General features: G+C 40.6%; 2 protein-coding genes across 9 annotated transcripts in view; one reads left to right on the top strand and one right to left on the bottom strand.

Annotated features, from left to right (window-relative positions):
- LOC102226233 (low-density lipoprotein receptor-related protein 1-like) overlaps positions 1-8,321 on the top strand; it is a 93,036-nt gene extending 84,715 nt beyond the window's left edge. The window contains exons 73-90 of one of the 3 annotated variants that reach the window (XM_023330809.1): positions 50-187; positions 277-414; positions 524-643; positions 1,418-1,728; positions 1,811-1,989; positions 2,254-2,360; positions 2,455-2,574; positions 2,670-2,846; positions 2,935-3,075; positions 3,193-3,366; positions 4,065-4,226; positions 4,682-4,853; positions 5,064-5,165; positions 5,243-5,319; positions 5,395-5,488; positions 5,618-5,656; positions 6,227-6,371; positions 6,542-8,321. In XM_023330809.1, the coding sequence (XP_023186577.1) occupies positions 50-187; positions 277-414; positions 524-643; positions 1,418-1,728; positions 1,811-1,989; positions 2,254-2,360; positions 2,455-2,574; positions 2,670-2,846; positions 2,935-3,075; positions 3,193-3,366; positions 4,065-4,226; positions 4,682-4,853; positions 5,064-5,165; positions 5,243-5,319; positions 5,395-5,488; positions 5,618-5,656; positions 6,227-6,371; positions 6,542-6,679 (2,534 nt within the window). In that variant the 3' untranslated portion in view covers positions 6,680-8,321. Of the gene's footprint in view, positions 1-49; positions 188-276; positions 415-523; positions 644-1,417; positions 1,729-1,810; positions 1,990-2,253; positions 2,361-2,454; positions 2,575-2,669; positions 2,847-2,934; positions 3,076-3,192; positions 3,367-4,064; positions 4,227-4,681; positions 4,854-5,063; positions 5,166-5,242; positions 5,320-5,394; positions 5,489-5,617; positions 6,207-6,226; positions 6,372-6,541 lie in introns of those variants that run through there. The other 2 variants (XM_014469659.2, XM_023330806.1) reach the window with 2 other exon arrangements.
- Positions 8,322-8,481: 160 nt separating this feature from the next.
- fmnl3 (formin like 3) overlaps positions 8,482-16,693 on the bottom strand; it is a 38,864-nt gene continuing 30,652 nt past the window's right edge. For 2 of the 6 annotated variants that reach the window (XM_023330813.1, XM_023330854.1), the window contains 4 exons: positions 15,643-15,735; positions 15,422-15,545; positions 13,242-13,346; positions 8,482-10,731 (listed from right to left, as the gene is read on the bottom strand). In XM_023330813.1, the coding sequence (XP_023186581.1) occupies positions 13,249-13,346; positions 15,422-15,545; positions 15,643-15,735 (315 nt within the window). In that variant the 3' untranslated portion in view covers positions 8,482-10,731; positions 13,242-13,248. Of the gene's footprint in view, positions 10,732-13,241; positions 13,347-13,822; positions 13,947-15,421; positions 15,546-15,642; positions 15,736-16,693 lie in introns of those variants that run through there. The other 4 variants (XM_023330824.1, XM_023330819.1, XM_023330833.1 and 1 more) reach the window with 4 other exon arrangements.

Raw genomic sequence — 16,693 nt, 5'->3', positions numbered from 1 at the left:
ACTTCGTCAGCTTGGATTATTACAGACATGTCCGCGATTGCATTTTCAGAGGCCCACCAAGCGACTCCCACGTGTGAGAAGGATGAGTTCTCGTGCTTCAACGGCAGATGCATCAGCTCCAATCTGCGCTGCAACTTCTTCAATGACTGCGAAGACTTTGGCTCTGATGAGATCCAATGCAAAACAGGTGCTTCCTTGCTGACCCAGCGTCCAAGCTTTGAGACACAGAAACTCAGAATTTCCCGTCTCATATTTAAATTGCCTGTTTAATCTCAGACAAAAGGCTGAACGACTGCCGCAGCAACAGCACTCAGTGCGGCAATGTAGACGAGGCACAGTGCATCACCAACGGCACGGACTCCTTCTGCTCCTGCAAAAAGGGTTTCCAGAAGACCGGGCACCACACCTGTGGAGGTACACTTGCAGATTATTTACAAAACAAATTGTTGCGATTAGGACTAAAGAAACTGGTTTGTAATATTTCATTGGCATTAATATTTTCCTTTGGCTCTTTGCCTCTCAGATAAAAACGAGTGTTTAGAGTTTGGAGTTTGCTCCCAGATCTGCAACAACACCAAGGGTTCCTACAAATGCAGCTGCCACAAGTACTTTACCAGGATCAATGAAACTTGCAAGGCTGACAGTAAGGATAATCCGATCGTTGCTTTTTTTTACCTCTTAGATTTAATTTCAAATGCTTTGGTGCATTTCTCAAAACAGTTGGTGCAAACTGCCAAGCCTAATCAATTACCTGGTAAAGCGAGTCGCTTAATCAAAACGGATAGCTCAATAACATCATCGGCGTCAGCAGAATGAAAAGTCCTGACGCCATGTTTATGGACAAGATTATCGAATGTCTTTGTCAGGTTTTCATTATGATAGTTCACTCTGTTCTTTCAATGCAAAGAAATCTACTACCTCACAGCAGTCACTATTTGCACAGACATTTGAAACCCACAGTTACATTTTATGTAATGGGGTAAAAAGGACACTGCTACATAGGTTTCACATATTTACTGCATGCTCTTTGTAATTCTAGTTTAAGCAAACTAGAAAAGTACAAACTTTTTAAAACAAACATTAGAAACACCCTCTGCATTAAGATGTACACAACTGTAAGCGATATTGCAGTTCATCTTGAAAATGAATTGGACCGCACACAGCACCGGAAATCATTTTTGCACGTCCAGATGCTCCTTTCTGTCTTCAACGAGATACTTTCCTGGCAATGCAGCAAAGAAAGTGTCTCCTTGAGTGGTGAGGACAAAATGACTAAATGTTGTGGAGGATGAACCAGCGGTTATGAAGATTGTTCTTATGATTGGAAAAATGCACCAAAACATTTGGAAAAAAATAACTGAAAAACTTAAAAGATTTTGAGAATCGCTGCTGTAACTTCTTCCTCCGGTCCTCCAAGGCATGAACAGCAGTCGACAGATCCTATACATAGCCGACGACAACGAAATTCGCAGCCTGGATCCCGGCATGCCCAACTGGCGCTACGAGCAGATCTTTCAGGGCGACGCCAGCGTGCGAATCGACGCCATGGATTTGCACGTCAAAAGCAACCGTATTTTCTGGACCAACTGGCACACTGGCCGCATCTCCTCCTACGAGCTCCCGGAGCCGTCCTCGTCCTCGTCGTCATCGTCCTCCTCATCGTCATCGTCCTCCACAAACTCTCACGCCAACCGCCGGCAGAACGAGGGCGGCATCACCAACCTGCAGGTAGAGCTTGTAAACAATCTGAAGATGTGTCGCTTTAGAAAACAAAAAAAAAGCTGCTAAGTTGTTTTCTGCTCATATCCAGATCAGGGAGCTGAAGATGCCCCGTGGTATAGCAGTGGACTGGGTGGCTGGAAACCTGTACTGGACAGACTCTGGTCGAGATGTGATCGAAGTGGCTCAGATGTCGGGGCAGCACTGCAAGACCCTCATCTCTGGCATGATCGATGAGCCATATGCTATTGTAGTGGACCCACAAAGAAGGTCAGAGAGAAGCTTGACCTATAATCTACACTACCTTGTACTTTTTGTCATGTTACAACGGGAATCTTCAATGTGGTATTGAGGATATATTTGACAAACAAAAAGTAGTCAAATTTTTAAGTAGAACTGACAAGGTACTTGGTTTTATAATTTGACCAATATATGGGTCAAATGTGGGAGAATTTAAAGATGTATTAACACTTTTGCACTCATTTTTTAATGCCATATTTCTGAGCCTTGTGACTGTGTGTTGTGTCTCTTTAGCACCATGTACTGGGCAGACTGGGGAAACCATCCTAAAATCGAGACGGCTGCCATGGATGGCACTCTTAGACAGACTCTCGTTCAAGAAAACATCCAGTGGCCCACAGGTCAGTGCTGTTTGAGCGTTGAATGATTCTTTCAGGTCCAAAATGTTCCAAACCAATGAAAGCCCCTTACATTTCTTTCATTCTGCTGCTACAGGATTAGCTGTGGACTACTTCAATGAGCGCCTTTACTGGGCTGATGCTAAACTCTCGGTCATCGGCAGCGTTCGCCTGGATGGCTCAGACCCGGTCATCGCCGTCTCTGGCATCAAAAACCGTTGAGTTGTGCCTCTGAGTAAACCCAGAAAACATAACGCTGCCACATTGGTTCATTGCCTGAATGCTTTTCTCCTATTTTTATCTTATTTTCAGACCTACTCCACCCTTTCAGCATTGATATCTTTGAGGACTACATCTACGGTGTCACTTACATGAACAACTTTGTCTTCCGGGTCAACAAGTTCGGCAAAGGCCCGATGGAAAACCTTACAACAGGCATCAACCACGCCACTGACATAGTCCTGTACCACCGTTACAAGCAGCCAGACAGTGAGTGGGGAATCATCTTTAAGCCATAATTTGCGCTTTTACAGACACTGAAGTCTCGTACTTAGTGTATAATTTATTTCTGCACCAGTACCTAACCCATGCGACAAGAAAAAGTGTGAGTGGCTGTGTCTTCTGAGCCCCAGCGGGCCCGTTTGCACCTGCCCCAACAACTACGTCGCTGACAATGGTACTTGCGTGGAGAGACCGAGCCCCACTTCATCATCTTTCAGTAAGTCCAAGCATACATATCACTCACATTAAGCAGCATTTCATCTATGGGTTAAAAAAAGGGTTTTAAATGCTGCATTATAAATGATGTCTCCACCCTCCTGTCCTCTCTCTGCAGCTCCTCCATCAGAGCCCTGCAGCATCCAGTGTCTGAACGGCGGGAGCTGCTTCTTCAATGCCTATCAGGTGCAGAAGTGTCGCTGCCAGCCCAGCTACGTTGGCGCGCGATGTGAGATCAACCAGTGCAGGGACTACTGCAAGAACGGAGGCACCTGCACCTCTTCCCATACAGGTAGACTCATTTGGTGTAAGGATTTCCAGCCAGACATAAATATACATGCATATATCTATGTTGAGACATAAACTACTTCCATCCAGGCCAGATGAACCAAAAAAAAAAAGTTATATGCGCTAACAGTTAATTGAGATTTGTCCATGTTTTTTTAAAGCAGAACAATCATTGTATGGACTGCGATTGCCTTTAGAGCAGGTAGTGATGACTTTATTTCTGGAACATTTAGTTTGTGCATCTTTTGTTTTCTCAAAACATCTGAAAAACGTATTTACAGCCAAGATTTGTTGTAAATAAAACACCAATCGTCTCTTTCTTATTTTTCTTATTTGAAATCAACAATCTTAACTTAATTTAGAATCTGTTTGACATAAAAATCACAAATGATTTTATATGTAATTAATACAGATAATAAATTCAGGTAGTAAAGTTTATTTCTTGGAGAACTCCAACTCTTCAAGCAGTTGTAGTGAATTAGTTCGACATGTATAGAAGACTAGAATATGATTTTTTTTCCACTTATATTTCCAACACTTACTGCGTTTAATTTATTGTTCTGTGTCATAAACTCACTCACTTTGAGCGAAAACTGAAATAAAAATTGGGACGAGAATGAAATTGGTGATTGTAATCGTACTTTTTTCACGGGGGGGGGATTATCTTGAAACTCCTGTTTAACAACTGAAATGGTTTTGCAGGCACACCGACATGTAGATGTCCTAAAGGCTTCACAGGGCCGAACTGCAACCTCCACACTTGCCAGGATTACTGCCTGAATGGTGGCAGCTGCTTGGTCAGCATGGGCAACCAGCCAACCTGCAGCTGTAAACCCGAGTACCAAGGAGACCAGTGCCAGTACAGTAAGTGGCAGCACTTCCAGATAGCTTTAAATTCTCTTCAAGGCATCGAAGTTGTAGATAGTTTGTGCAAGGGGCCAGAAAGATCTCCTTACTACCTGATTTAGTGTCACTTTTTAAATAAAGAAATAAATAATATTTAATAAAAGGTTTAAGTTAATTTTATGTGCAGCAGAAAATACATTGAAACATATTGAAAATTACACTCAAAAGTGTGACAGATAACTGATTATTTTCAGTTCTCTTTTGAGAGGCGTCCTTCTAAACGAGTAGAGAAACTGTTTTCCACAGTTTCTGTGCTCTGGTGTTTAGACATTTCAGTTTGCCTACATTGCAAAACCTACAGCAAAAAAAAAAAAAATCAGATCTGTTGAATGTCAATATTTACATAAACTGAGCTGGTTTAAAGTTGCAGTGTGTGGTTTATTCTTCTCACCATGCCCTCTTTCTTTCCTCAGGTAAATGCGAAGGCTTCTGTCAAAACGGTGGAACCTGCTTGCAGACCTCCAACGGGACCAAACTGTGTCAGTGCTCCACCCAGTTCACGGGACACCAGTGTGAGCTCGACAAGTGTCAGTTCTGTGGAGACGGCAAGTGTTTCACGCAGCGCACCGGGGAAATCGCCTGCAAGTAAGGAAACTGAGGAGACAGAAGTCTAGAAAGACAAAAAAAAATCTTAACTTTACACACAAATTTTAAGCCTTCATTTCTGCTCTTACTTTTAAAAATTGTTTAAGTAAATGAGCTTTTCTATAATATTCCACTGGTTTCTTTTTTGTTGTTATTGTTAAATTGCTCACTTTATAACAAGCTGAACTCTCTCTCCATGTGTCTATGTAGCTGCACCAATGGTCAGACCCACTCCACCTGCTACAGTTGTTTGGACTACTGCGCTCACGGCCAGTGTTCATTCGACACCCGCACTCAGCTTCCCACATGCAGGTAAGATCTGTATCCACTCCCCCAAACCTGTGACAACTCCTCCTCTTCTGTTTGTCTGACTCACTGGTTGTTATCAGGTGTCATTCTGGATGGTCAGGCTACAGATGTGACGTTGCATCTTCCTCTGTGGATTCTTCTGATGCCGCCGGTGGCGGTAAGTCGATAAATGCCTTGTGCTAACAAAGGCCGCCCTTTGGTATCTTTGGCTCACGCTGTTTGCTCCTCACAGTTTCCGCCTCCGTTGTGATTCCAATCCTCTTGCTGCTGCTGCTGGCGCTGCTGGTTGTTGGCGCCATCTTGTGGTACAAGCGGAGAATGCGTGGGTGAGTACTGAATTAAAAAAAAGAAAAAGTTTTTTTGGGGGGGACTCTACTTCCATTTTTCATCCTTTTCTCCCCAGCTTCTCTTTCTGTGTTACATTCTGATAACAGCATCTATCTCCTGTCTCCCAGGTTTCTGTCCTCGGGCAAATCTCGCTCTCAGTGCTCGCGGTAACTTGATAAGGCTAAATAATTCCCCCATAGCTTCTCCTTCTTTCGATGTACAGTCAGAGTGGCTTTGCTTTTCTTTTTTTGTCTGTTTTATTTCCCTATTCTTTAAGTCGGTGTGTATTTGCTTGCCATTTCCTGTTTGCCTCCTAACCACCCCTGTGAGGGATTCCCCATCAGCAGCAGCATGGGGAACTGAACCTTTACACCTTTTCGCCATCTCCATAACTTTTCATGTTGTGTTTAAGTGTGTAAATGTCGGTCTGTATGTGCTTGCAAGAATACTCTTCAGCTGTGAATTTATTTGAAAAAAAAAAAACTGTTCAGAAGCTGCTGAATATTTGCAACGTCCAGCATTCTCTGCAGAAGACATGCTGCTGTATACTTGATCGTTTTAATCAAATGGCCTTTTTTTTAAATTAGATAGAAAGGCTCATTTGACCTTAAATGATTGTCTTGTTTGATTTAATTTATTAGACTCGTCTCCCTTTTGACTTGCGTTTTCTCCCAAAGAGCTGCAGATGTTATACTTTTGAATAAAGACGATTGGTGACGCCGTTTCTCACTCTGCAGTGCAAAAGGATTCCAGCATCACCGGATGACAAACGGAGCCATGAATGTTGAGATCGGGAACCCGGCCTATAAGATCTATGAAGGAGATCCTGATGACGACGCCGGGGAGCTGCTAGATTCAGACTTCACTTTGGACCCAGATAAGGTAACGATGAAAACCCCTTTGGAGAAATCATTGAAGTTAGATAACCTACAGGTGCACCTCCATACACCAGAATATTTTGGAAAATATTTTTAATATAAAAAGTTCTGAATTAAGCACTCTAAATCTTGCCGTCTGTTTTGAGCAACCTTGTAATCTCGTGTGCTCGGCAGCCCACCAACTTCACCAACCCTGTGTACGCCACCCTGTACATGGGCGCCCACAACAGCCGCAACTCTCTGGCCAGCACGGACGAAAAGAAGGAGCTTCTGTCCCAAACCGACGAGGACATGAATGACCCGCTGGCGTAGAGCTCAGCCGGGATTGATCTCTGCCGACGTCGCCCCGCCTCCTCCGACCCAGAGCTGAGCCAGCAAGCTCCCTCTTTTTTTCCTCTCTCTCTCTCTTTCTCATCATATGCCTTTACCAGCTGAAAAGAAAAGCAACAAAGGAGAAAAACAACCGCAAGAACTCTGTACAAAATGTATAAAAATGAAGGACTACTTTTTTAAGTGATTGCAGTATTATATTTTGTTTCTTGACATAGAAAAAACAAACAAAAAAAAACGGTGAGGGAAAACAAACCATTTTATAGACGTTTTATCAGTTCTTTTTAATTTTGTTCACTTCCTCTTTACATATAGCCACTACCTCTGTGCAAATGTAAAAGATGGAGAGAGAGACACGGCTGTGGAGCAGATGTCATGTTTTTATTTAGTTTTTTTTGGGGTGGGGGTGGGTATGAATTGTACTGGGGGGGGAGAGGGGATGCAGGGGAGTATCGTTCCATCCTGGGGGAAGAAGTTGCCAAGTGTTTAGTTGCTCAGAAGAGTAATGTCAGTGCTCACCACGAATGCTTCCTGGAAGCTTTCCACTTTAGTTGTGCATGTTTAGTTTGCTGCCGGAAGGAGACTGACAGAGGAATGCACACAGAGGACTCAGCAGCTTCATTCAAGTGATTGTCATTTATCTCCTTGCACAGACTAAAGTTATATATATATATAAATCTATATTTCCATATATATATATATGAATCTATTAAGTGTCTTGAAAATATTACCCAGGAATACAAACAAACAGTAACAAATAGCAGTCTGTACTTTTTAACATTTTATTTTTAAAGTCCTTGTGTAATCTTTGTCAGCAGCAATGAATGATTCAGTTGCAGTTTCTTGAGCGTTTAACGAGGATGATTGTAAGTCCACATTCCTGGATTTAACAAAAAAAAAAAAAAAAAAAAACAATCCGGGAATGGATATCTGTGGCCTTGGGTTTGTTTTATTATTTTTATTTTTTAGATATCTGTGGGACATGATGGGAGCAGTGACACTGCTCCACATAGTTTGTTTTAGAGGGGGGGAAAAGAAAGAGGCAAAATTGTCTGAATTCACTGAAAACAAGCAGAGGTTGCATTTTAGGGTTTTTTTCCGTTCCTTGTCTTTTGATTGTACATTTTCAGGAAAGGCCAGGGAGACCGAGTGATGGTACGACATGTGTGAGATTGAACTCTTTTAAATTTTTTTTTTAGGTTTAACTGTAATTTAGCTAAATGCTCGACGAGCATCCATTCCAAGTAGTGAGACTGATTCGTTCCTGATGAGCGGTTTTAAAAAAAAAATTTTTATTGTTTTGCTTTGCTGCTAACCTTCTGTTTGACTCAGTGTTGCACACTGTGCTGCTTTTTAAAACCGTCAGCCATACCTGCCATATCACACTGTGTGGTGCTCAAACGCAACACACACACACACTGAGGAACGTCTGGCTGTACCCTTCACTTGTTAACAGTATTCATCACCCTTTTAAGTTTTAACATTCTGTTCAAAAAGACTCATGTAAATTAGATCAATCATGTCTTGGTTGGAGGATTTCTTTGGTAGCAAAAAGCCCACAGGTTTGTGGATCTGATTGTTTTTTTCTATATATAAGAAATTAAATGGATTTTTCTAGTAGAAATGTACAACGGCCCTGTCTGTCATTTGGAGAGAAATGGAGGAAGAGTATCTTAGTTGATCCTAAGAAATAAAACACAAAGATGTAGAAATTGTTTGTTTGAATGTTGCTTCATCAAAGAAAGGAAGCCAAAAACTTTTTTCCATGACCCTGCAGTCTGATGAAGGTTCTTATTCAACATGTTTATTAAACAGAAAGTGTCACCTTTCAGGCACTTGATCCCAGAAATCATTTTTTCTCTACAAAGAACATTCCTTGATTAATTTTTTTTTTTAATTTACATTGATAAAACCTTTCTTGTAAAAAATAGTGTCTCATACTATTTTAAGCCAAAGTATGTAGTGTAAGAACAAATCATTTGCCATGACTTAAACAAGAGCTTAGAAACACACACGCACTGATGCATCTTAGTAAATTAGAATATCACAAAAGCGCTAATTAATTTCAGGAATTAAATTTAAATCCATGCAAAAACACAAGCAGATTTTTTCTGCGTGTGTTTATTCTGTTTCTTGGAAAATCTGAAGAATTAAAGTGACTCAATAGAATATGCAAACATAAAGCTACAGATATAGAAACCGTTTCTACAGTCGTGACGATCAACCTGAAGGAGTCTCCGATATACAGACTGCTGTATCCCAGCAAAATAACAAGTTGAATGAAAGGAAAACAATTTGGACGATCAGGTCCACAGGCATCAGAGATTGTCACTGGTTTCTAGAAGATTCTGAATCAAAGCTCATGGTAGAGTTTGGGTCGGCGCTTCAAGAGAAACCACAAACAGACGATTCCAGAGCCCGAGTTACGTGAGGTCCAGGTTAAAGATTTCACAGGTGGTGGTGATTCTTAGAGTTGCGCCGTCTGCTGCTCAAGTCCAAAGTCCGTGTGGCCATCTATCAGGATATTTTAGAGCATACCGGGCATACAGCGTTTCATTAACACCGGGTTTAAAAACCTCACTTTGCTAACCCTCCTGCCCTAAACTGCGAGAGAACCACAAAGTATGGCCAAGAGGGAGATGAAACGGCAGAACCAATCATGCAGACGAGCTGAAGGCATTAAAGCAGGCTGCGTTTCATTAACACCTCAGCTGAGCCACAGGCTGATTCTCTCCATGCCAAGCTACTAAACACTGAGTTCATATCCTGTACACATTCCTACATTAAAAATCCTTTCTTGGTGGTCAAATATTCTGATTTTCCAAGAAACTACATTTGGATTTCTTTAGCTGCAAGCCACAATCAGCAAACCAAACAGAAATAAACTGAAATGTAACTCAATCAATCTATGAATTTCACATTTTTAATTGACATATTGAAATAAACTAGATTTTGATCATATTCTAATTTATTGAGATGCATCTTACAGCCAATATCTTCCACATCGTGTGTACATCTGGAGACCTCCTGGCAAATAAGTCACTTTCAAAATGCCACCCAAAGTGTGACAGGAAGTGTTGTCAAGATACAAGTAACATTCAATTGTTTTTTCTTTTTACAGTTGCTTGGATAAGCCAAACCCTAGCCCCCCACCCCCCAAGTATAACTTATGTCAGATTATTTTACTTGAAGGGTAAATATTAGAAATCACTTTCTAGGTGTTGATAAAGCCTGATTTTCAGCTTACATAGGCTGCAGGTAATAGCACAAGGCTGAAATACAAAAAAGTACAATCTTCACCAAATGAAGTAAATTATGGCTGACATACAACAATAACACTGTTTACACAAAAGGCACTTCTTAAGAAAGATATGATTGGAGACATTTTGGTTGGACTAGCTTCATCTAGAAGAACCAGGAAAAGTTTTCCTCTTGAGTATGATCGACACAAACATTCCTCGACATGGAGCCTCGACTGAACATGACGGGAAAGACTTGGCAAAACTCTAATAAATAGTCCACTAGAGTCCGATTATGACATGTCATTTTGGAGGATTGTTCTGCAAATGTCTTTGAGGCAGACTGAGCCGGTTGGCGATGTTTTCGGACCGCCTCCCGGTCTCACTCCTGCAGTCGAGTAAGGACACGGGTTCTGGAGACTAGTCTCACCTTTGCCGCAGTCGCCTTCCAACTGAACTGGTCTGACCTTCAGCGCCGGCACAGCAGGGAGGGTTGGAGGAGAAGCATCCTCATTGTGCTTGGTTAATGATACTTGCCTGCTGAAAGTGGTTGCTAAGGAGGACCTCCATAAATAAATAAATTATTCAGCCAAAACAAAAGCTCTGCCCCGTTCCTCCCTTTTCAGTCCTTTTTTTTGTGATTTTCAACCTCAGAGGTTGAGAGGGACCACTGGGACACAGGGACAAGTGTTATAAAGGGAAGGGGAAGTATAAGTGGCAGGTAAGTGGTTTAGGGTCTCTTCCAACCGCTCCGGATCAAGGCATCGACTCTCAGGAAGGGCTGGTTTCGGAGATCTGTGAGTAGGTGAGGAAAGAGGGGTGAGAGACAGGGAGGAGACGCACACGTTAGACGACTTGGAGGTCAACCCTAAAAAAGGTTCGCTTCTGAGTTTTCAAGCAACAAATGCAAAAAGACGAACTCAGTTTCCATTTTATTGAATTAACCTGAGCAACTGTTTGTTCTCCGAGTTCAGCTAAGCCTACTTTTGTATAATCCTATAGAAAGCCATCCTTCATAATCATCATGAAGGTGAAATAACTGTTACTTTAATGATTAAAGAATTATTAGCTGCTACGCTCATTTCGCTCAGGTGTTTTTAATAAAATGGCAGCTGAGTCTTTACATCATCAAAGTACAGCAGAGTACACACACAGTGCCTTGCAAAAGCATTCTTACCCCTTTTTTGCATTCTCAACCACGTACTTCTATGTACTGGGACATGAAAATAAATCAAGCGGAATAGCATTGATACATGCTTTTCAAAAAGTGTTTAAATCCCAGCAGAACGATGCTGCCATATTTTACAGTTGCTCTCATCCTGTCTTTTGCTAATTTTAAGAGGTTTTCGTCCAATAATTACTTAACTCCATCCCACCTGTCCAATAAAATCTGGAGAGATGCTAATAAATTACACAACTCTGTAAAGAGCGCACATACAGCTGAACATCAACATTAGCATTAGATACAGGCAGAGTGAGAGGAGATAACAAGTGGATGTAGAAGACTTCATTCACTTCCTATTTTCTGCTTTTCACTCAGACAGAAAAAGATCCATTAATAAGTAAATCAAAATGTTACTTCTTGTTTTCTCATTCAGCTCGTCTTTAGTGCAAAGGGGCACAGTTGATAGTGTTGACATTTTCAAAGTATGAAACTATTGGTTACATTTTTACTCAGCCTGGAGCTTAACATTAGGATTTAATTAAAAAAAGGAAAAAGAAAAGGATGTTTCCACTAGGACTTCCTTTAAGAAAAAATTCACAGTCCAGCAAGTCTGAGGCATACGATGGAGTATGAAAGCTAGTCTGAGACTATTTTTTTTTTCAAATAATGAGAATGAAGTCATAACATAATGAGAAAATAGTCATAATATTAGCAGAAGAAAGACATAATGTTACCAGAAGATAGTTGTAAAATAAGAAAATAGTTTCATGAGAAAAAAGCTTATCAAAATCTGTCCTGATTAGCTCAGAAAGTCCATGTGGTTCTTTCTTTAAAATGTGCAAACAACCATCTCTTTCAAAGTCCTGCTTCCAATTATGACTTCATGACATTACAAAAGATGAAGTATTTCCTCATTTTTAAAATCGATACCAAAATAGAAACGTTGAGCGTTAAAATGCTCAACATTTGTCATTTTAACGCAGTAGCTACTTTTTCCCGACAAGGCTTCATTAAATTATAACTCTGTTCTTGCATTATTACAACTTTATGCTGGAAATATCAGTTTATTCTCATAATATTATTCAATTCAGCTTATTAATATAATGGCAATGGACAAAAACAAATTATGACTTTATTATCATAATATGACTTTAAGAGAATGTTTTTTTTTATTATTATGAGAATAGTCTGGCCCTAAATGCTCCTCTGTCATACAGTCACAACCAGGTGTTAGAAAACATGATTTCAAGAACCTCAACACTAGCCTTCACAACACTGTTGTATAAATAGATCAGACTGCATGAAAGTGGACTATATCACTTCAGTCACTGCTGAAAGCAATTGGTTTCTCTAGTGTTGTTTGAGGGGCATCAAGGTAAAGGGGGGCTGAGTGCAAATGTACGCCACACTTTGTGGTTGTCAAATGGCCAAATGTGGAAAAGTTCAAGGGGTATGAATACTTTTGTGAGGCAAGACACCCAAATGAGAGCATAAACGATCCAACAGTAGATGAAAGATTCCCATAACCTTGAATTTCGTCTATACAACAAAAGACAAATTCAAGGCTTTGGGGATGCAGAAAGAGCAACACTTTAATGCTAAAAATGTACTGCTTACATTACAGTGATCAACAAGCTTTTTAGTTGGTCAACTAACTTAGAAAACAACGTTTAGGCCAATAGTCGTTTTTAACAAAAAAGAAAACTGTGTTATTAAATGAATGTGCATTTCTACTTCCCCATGCCTGCTGACCAAACAGCTGTTGAGCACGCTGCAGAGGACAGTTAGCAAAGACACACATGGCGGACATGGTAACACCAGACGACATGCAACACATTTTAGAGAGGGATGAGGATGATCTTCAGGCGATATTTAAACTTCACCTCTGATGGGAGAAAAAGTCAGATTTTATGAGTCAGTGAAAGTTAGGGCATATCATGTCCCGTTTATGCACCATTACCTGGCTTCAGCATTAGCTGTCTTTTTTTTTTTTGTCCTGTGGTAAAATACATTTTAGTGCTGCAAAGCTGTTTTTTGTTTGTCTGAGGCGCTAGCTGAAGCAGCTGACATCATTTGTAGCAGCACACAGGAGGCCTGAGGGCCAAGCGAGCCAGGTTTCAAGCCAGGCTACCTTCCTTACCCGCTCTTTAGGAGTGGGAAATACTGTCATTAATCTTCTTTTCAGCTGGAGGGAGGGTGGAATAAACAGCAGCGGTTGAAGAGGCGAGGGGGAAAAAAGTCATACCTTAGCCAGAAAACCAAACACCAAACAAGTTAGTCTCACTGGATAAAACTGCAGTTTTTAGCCAAACCTCTTTATATTCAGGATTACATGAAAGAGCCTTATAGAGCAATATATGCCATGCATGCTGTACAAATGCTTATTTGCATTATTGATTGTAACGTAAGTGTGTCAACATAGTTTTTTTTGTTCGTATTGTTTTTAGACACAAAAAACAAATAATTGTAAGAAATAAAAAAAACATGTCGACATTTTTTTGCAGCTGCTTTTCTCAAATTCCAACCCAAGAGGTTTGGCTGCTTCCTATCACCAAACGCCTGATAGAAGCCATCTTGAAAGAAAAAAACAAAACTCAAGCAACCAAAAGAAGACGGCCCAAGTTAGTTAACAAGGTTGTTGTTGTTGTTCTTGGAGGTGGGGTGAGGGGTCAGGGATCATGCTTCATGCACAGTGGGGTTAAGAGTCATACGGGGAGACACCTGGACAACCTTGGCATTAGAGAGAGGGAGGGCTAGCAGTTGGCGTCGTCGCAGAGGTTGGCTTCACAGAAGAACCGTGAGCCGCGTTTAGCAGTGCGGGCCGTGAAGGGCACGCTCTTCAGTACTGGGGGAGGAGGGGCGGGAGGAGGAAGAGAAGAACATGAGACACTGACACTGCTTTTGCCCTGGGGAACAAAACTGACTTCATATTATGTAGAAAACTAGTAAACCTGCAACAAAATGAAATCGACATACTGGAAATCTGTTGCTTTAAAAAACAAAGCCTTTTACTCTAGGAGAGCAAAATGAGAAAATAAATCTCAGATTTTAGTTGGGCTGGTCCTTATTGTGCTCAATAGGCATGGGCTGGTGTGAAATTCTCACAGTATGAAAGTTTTGCAAACAAAAAGAATACCACAGCATGGCCGTATTAAAGGTAAAGGTTTAATCAAAAATGTGTGAAGCGACTCGACTGCTTTTATTTCAAACTGAAAAGCAACAATAATTTCTACTGTTGCTAAAATATTATTGGTTTTTAAAAACTTGAATATCTAGAATATTTCCAGTTCTTTGGACTTAAAATGTAACTAGTCAAATTTTTATTTTATAAGCAAAACAAGGTTTTTCTGTTTTAAAGGTTTGTCCTGCTGATTCCAGTTTAACCAATATCTTTTTTCCCTAAGGACTATGAAACAACATTTTCAAATGTGCTGCAGGATTCTTTGATAGAAGAAATTAATTTGAATCCAACAACAACAAAAAAGATGCAATTACAAAACATTCTTTTTTAAACATCACATTATATGTCCCTGACTTATACCAGATTTGAATTGAACAAAAATGTATTTATTGAAAAGGGGAAATGTGTCTTATCGATCACCAATCAGGGTGAATCATGCTGAAATTGGTAGATTATTTCTGACCAATCAACTAGTGGCTCTTTAAGGAAAAGTGTAGATGACAACTGACCATCAGTGCACAGAAACAATAAGGTGGTAGGGGGATGACCTATTCACTATATGCTTCATGAAACTGCAGAAAACTCAGATGACTATCACTTTCTCTGGCATGTAATAACAATTGATTATAACCATAGCAACAGTTTAGTGGTTTTCAAATCCTTTTTAAACTTTTAAAACTCCGCTTTACATCAATTAGCGGCAACCGGCCCATGCCTACTGCCCAGTGATTAAAAGCTGTTACTGACATTGTAAAAGTTAATATTGATGCAACATTTATATTATTGACATCTTGGAGCGTGATTATGGATTACAACAAAAATATCACTGAGCGTACACCGATGCTGCAGAAGCAGGGGGGGGTTAAAGACTTTAAGACTTTGGCACCAAATTGCCCATCTGACAGAAAAACACTGTAGTGCCATAAATTTCCCAGCTGGCCGGACGCCTGGCTATGAAACAGCCAGTAACTGTTGCTACGCGCTGCTGTGCTCCAGATGTGCTGGTGTCTGCAGTATGTAGCACAAGGTGCACTTCAAAGGAGCTGAGCAGTCGATGACCACAGTCATCCTCAGCCTGGGAACACCGGCGCGGCTGCTGACGCCCACGTGGGGCCCTTTAATGGTTCTTTCTGGCCCACCTGTGATGATGTCCTCGATGGTGCCGTCCTTGCCCTCGTACACCGGTCGATGGTCTTTGGCTTGCCGCTTCCGCAGCTCTGCGATCAGCTCCTGCTGCTGGTGCCTCTTCTTTTGCGCCTGGACCTGCATCAGCAGAGAGGACTTGTGCATTTCTGACTGTCTTTGTTTTAGCACAGGGTAAACTTTGCAGAAGATTCGTTCAGCTGAGCTTAGACTGTACCTTGGGGTCATGCTGTTTAGCCTCCTGAGCCAGTAACTTTTCTCTCATTGCTTCCTCTTGTTTTTTCTTCAGTTCATTTTCTTCCACAGCATCCTGTTGAGATGGGAAAATATGGGGGAAGGGGAGGAATTAACTACAACTCAAATAAATCCAAGTCAACAGATTTCTGTGGCCCGTTTTAGCACAAGTTCAGAATTCCAACATAAACAGGGAAGGCATGCGTCACATATCTTTGTGAAACAAAACCTAAATAATTGCAGAAACTGTACTCAGTTGAAAACATTTCTCCTTGTAATTAAAATGGAACATTTTCTCCTTTTTTATGATTGTTTTTTTTAACGCAATCACCTTTTGTTTTCACATTTATTAACTCAACAACCCAATTACCATAACAACACACTAATGAGGAGTTTGGAAAAAAAAAAACTACAAATAAAAAAAAGCTAAAATCCACTTTGTGCATCTAATAACCTGAGAAAGCTGGCTGTGAGCATCACAAGATCACAAACACAACATAATCTGTCCTGCCATGTGTTTGTGGGCAGAGAACAGCAATTTGGACCAATCAGTGGCCCACACATGCAGCCATTGGTGGGCGAAAACATTCAGCAGTCACAAATTACTCAAAGGACATGATCTATGCAAAATGCATTATGCCAACCAACCATCATCAAACTTTAAATGTGCAGCAAAAATATTAATATTTCTTCAAATAACTAAAGTAAAAACTAAGTGATAAATGTTTTTTAAATTTTTATAAATATAAAAAATCCAAGTGTGGTGTGTATTATTAAAAATAAAATGCCTTCAAGAGTCATCTCATTAGTAAACAGTGAACTATCTGTAAATTAATCTGTTGAGGCCTAAGGAGGACATTCATGAACAAATTGCATCATAAAGACAAAGGAACAAACCAGGGAGGTCAGGATGAAGCTTTGGAGAAGATTAAAGCAGCTTAGTTTATGAATTGAAAAGAATAAAGCTTTGAGCGCTCTTCAGTCCATGGTCAGGAAGTGAAAATAATCTGATACAACTGTAAATCATCTAAGTA

The sequence above is a fragment of the Xiphophorus maculatus genome, chromosome 1 (genome assembly GCF_002775205.1).
Source record: "Xiphophorus maculatus strain JP 163 A chromosome 1, X_maculatus-5.0-male, whole genome shotgun sequence".
In the NCBI taxonomy this organism is placed as follows: domain Eukaryota; kingdom Metazoa; phylum Chordata; class Actinopteri; order Cyprinodontiformes; family Poeciliidae; genus Xiphophorus; species Xiphophorus maculatus.
The sequence above is the reverse complement of the archived record's forward strand: the minus strand, read 5'-3'. Positions and strand labels throughout refer to the sequence as shown.